Genomic DNA, 4,032 nt, shown 5'->3' with positions numbered 1-4,032 from the left:
ATTAAAACAATTCATTACAAATTGAGCTTCACCAAAATTTGTGGAGATAGAAGAGATTGGTTTAGGAAGATATTCTTATTAATAATGTTACCATTGAAGACCTCCATAGCACGTATGGATATGTGTGGAATATCTTCCTAAACCAATCTCTTCTCCACAAATTTTGGTGAAGCTCAATTTGTAATGAATTGTTTTAATTCTTCTACTTTATCAATATGCATGTGATTATATTCTTTCTTCCAGGCCCATATCAGCAAGTGGAAATGAAAGCATTTGGTAGAATATATTGTACTCTCCCGTTATGGATTCTCCGACTCTCTCTTTAACATCTGAGGTTCGTATTAAGAGGGAGTGACTCTGCTCAAAATCCACCAATAAATGATCAGGATATATCCTTTTCTTTTCCAGGAAGATGAACTGGAATCTTTTAATGATCACTGTCTCTATCAGGCCAATTTCAATTATTGTTTCAACTGTACCATCTTTCTATTGTGATATCCTTATATCTAACTATATATATATATATATATATATATATATATATATATATATAGTGGAAATTAATGGATATATGATGTAGATTGCAAAGCCCTTGGAAATGTGATCGAGTGCCCGCATGCCTGTGATTGATGGTACTTTCAGACACTTATGCGCACCAGGCCTCTGGTTGTACAATCAATATGTTGTTATTTTCTTAGGGTTAGAGTTTTAGGAGTCTTTATTTCGTTATTTTATTAGGTTTAGGGTTTGAGACTATAAATATATGCTTATAACCTCCATAGAAAATCAATTGTTGTTTATTATTGATACTGATTAAAGAGAACAGGGACAGAGCCAGAAAATTTTATGGGAGGGGGCCAACCAATTTTTTTATTTATTATTATTATTATTTTTATTTTTTTCAGTTCTTTAGAATTTCTTTTATTAAAAAAAAAAAATTAATTTGATTGTTTTTTATGAAATAAAGACTACTGGGCCAAAAAAAAAAGTGAGCATTTGAAAGTAAGGGCCAAAAAAATGGACATTTGAAAGTAAGAACTAAAAATAAAAACAAATAAAAAAACTTAATGTGTATGACCCAAAAAAATTAAGAATAGTGCCAAAAGTTTTTATTAGATATGGCCAAAAAATCTAAAAATAGGGTCAAAATGACTAAATTTAAAACTTTACTTTACTTTACTTTTTTTTTTTTTTTTTTTTTTTAACTTATAATTTTTTTTTTCCTTATTTTGGGGGGGACCATGGCCTACCCCGGTCCCCCCTTCCCTCCGTTTCTGAATGAGAATACTTAAAGTTGAGTTTATTCTTATTTTCCTTCAAAGCCTAGAGAGTATTTAGTTTTGTCAAAAAGATTTCTTAGATCATTAATAAAATTAAAATCTAAAAATATTTATCCGCTGCTTATTAATATCGTTCGCTTCAACCCACTAAATCACACTGCATAAATATATAAATGCGTTCCTTACATCCTACATACATGAATGGCTGGGAGAGGTGGTTGGCTACTCGCAAAGGCTCGAGGTAGGAGTGGTTTGAGGTAGGAGTGGTTTGACCACCTCTAAAAGGCCAAATTTGCAGAGCATGAACCACCAAATACATACAGCCAAAAACAAGTGATCAAACAAAAACATGTAAATACAACATCCTCTTTTATATGTAACAAAACTAACGCACACATACAAGCACTGCATCCTCGATCTTGCGCAAAAGGAGCAGTAATTAGCATGATATATCAGCTGACACTATATACTATTATATAATTAAGTATTATTTGCTAAACGGAATATCCATATTTCTTAGCGTATTTCACTAACTCGCTCAGCTCCTCCTCGCTGACGAATCCGTCTCCGTTGGCATCAACATGTCGGAGGGCACGGCCGGCTCTCCAGCCGGGCGTCCTAGAGCCGAGGTATCGGAAAGCGTCCGTTAGCTCTTCCTTGCTGAGACGGCCGTCGCGATTAGCGTCGAATTTTTTGAAGATATTCCGCAACACCTCTTCAGTCGGGGGTATTTTCTTAGATTCGGTGGTGTACGAGAACGTTTCAATTACCGTTTTTTGAGGGGGAAGCTCAGCAGGCTTCAATTCGGTGTACTCTTCAATTACCGTTTTGTGAGGGGGAAGCTCAGCACGCTTCAATTCGGGGTGCCGGGGCGGCGACGACAAACGTAGACGAACCATTTTTGTGAGGGACCTCCAAGTATGTCTTGTACGTTAAGCACATGTACTGTATAGTCTGTATGTGCTTTATGATACTCTCTCTCTTATATATATATATATATATATATATAGGTTTCATTTGTGGCATTGATTTTTTTTGAAATGGGCGTTTATTTTATTTTTTATTCATAGAAGTTAATTGGTCTAAAACTTTTTTTTTTTTTTACATGTTCATATAAGAGAAGAAAAAATGGAGATTCGAATTAGTAACATCCGCTTTATAAGGTGTAGTTCACAGCTGATTGAACTACCCATTAAAAACTAATTTGTCTAAGACTTAATTAGAGTGTGTTCGACTTGTATTTTGTATGCTAATAATTAAGCATGCATTCTTAAACAAAATAGCAAAAATTGTTTCGTTTGGAGTGCAATTAAAAAACATAAAAAGATTGTACTGTTCTCACACATGCAAATACGCAAGAGAATGCATTTTTAAAAAATAATAATAATAAATAAATAAAAATGTATTATTTTAAACATGTTGCTTTAATCTTTAATTAATATTCTAATTATATTTTCTCTTAAGCGTGAGCTTAAACTATCCTTTTACACACATTATGTTGAATATTTTTATTAAAATGAAAAATGAATAAGAAAGACGTACATAGTTCATACTCAACATTTTTAGCTTTTCTTAAAACAATAAAAAAAAAAAATAGTTTTAATATTATATTACATCATTGCTTATTGTCAAAGTTGATAAAAAATTAAAAAATAATAATAATAATCTAATCGCTAAAAGACATATCGCATCATATAAATGTAGCATCTGCAACCTGGACCAAACATTTAGGACCCTTGACCAAATCGATAAGGATGAACTTTTACTTATCATTAGGAATCACCTTTTTAATTAGAAAAAAAAAAAAAAATTAGAAAAAAAAGGAATTACCTTTTTCCTTATAATTAATTAATGTCCTTTCTACTTTTTTTTCTAATTTTTCGATGCATTTCCTGTTAAGGATTCTGTCTAGCTTCTCATATGTATTATGTTGGGGGAGAAAATATCTTCTAATGGGCTCATTTTATTTTACACTTATTTATAAATATGCCATCACCTACCCATTAACCTAATGATATATGTACACATCACTTTTAAATAAAAGAAATAAGGAGAATAGGATTTTTTTTTTATCCCTCCCTAGAGTCTCTCTCTCACGCCTCCTCTCTTCTCGGAGGATCTCTCTTCCTCTCGCACGCACGCCTCTCTCATATCTTTTTCAATCACACACAAACTTACGGGTAATTAGAGGCGAATTTTTATTATTTTTCTTACTAAAAAATAAAGACACTAGTAATTTAAGTATCAGAGTCTTCGGCCTCAACCAAAGACCCTCTGACATTGTTTTTGTTTTACAGGAACCTCATTACAGTACAAAAAATCTTCCACAGCTTGGCTATCAAGAAAATTACTGGGTAGCAAATTCTTGTACTTGAAAATGCTCCAACATATCATATATGGCTTTGATTCCCAACTCCAAAGTAGTGGCCATTGTAAGGGATTCGCTTTGAATGTGGTGGTTTGTTCGTTTTCCTTTTATCTTACTTGACAATCAAGACTTGAATATATATTACGCCACATCGATCGATCTAATTCTTTGATCATGATTTTTCACCATGGATGCGGTGGACTTCACTTTACATCATCAAAAACTAATCTTGCATCTGCAGATCGACTAATTTTTTATAGTCCTAATCTAAAGCTAAAAATAGAAAGGTAAGATTTACGAAATACACCACATATATATATATATATATATATATATATATATATATATATAGAGAGAGAGAGAGAGAGAGAGAGAGAGGCAGTG

At 32.5% G+C, this 4,032-nt stretch overlaps 1 protein-coding gene across 1 annotated transcript; it reads right to left on the bottom strand.

The window, feature by feature from the left end:
* Window positions 1-1,638: 1,638 nt before the first annotated feature.
* On the bottom strand, window positions 1,639-2,186 carry LOC132185946 (calmodulin-like protein 5). Its single transcript, XM_059599764.1, has one exon. It carries the CDS (start codon window positions 2,177-2,179, stop codon window positions 1,775-1,777), a length of 405 nt encoding a protein of 134 aa, XP_059455747.1. The 5' UTR covers window positions 2,180-2,186; the 3' UTR covers window positions 1,639-1,774.
* Between the last annotated feature and the right edge of the window lie 1,846 nt (window positions 2,187-4,032).

This window comes from Corylus avellana, chromosome ca6, assembly GCF_901000735.1.
Source record: "Corylus avellana chromosome ca6, CavTom2PMs-1.0".
Taxonomy (NCBI): Eukaryota; Viridiplantae; Streptophyta; class Magnoliopsida; order Fagales; family Betulaceae; genus Corylus; species Corylus avellana.
Note: the sequence above shows the minus strand (reverse complement) of the source record. Positions and strands in the feature narration are given on the sequence as shown.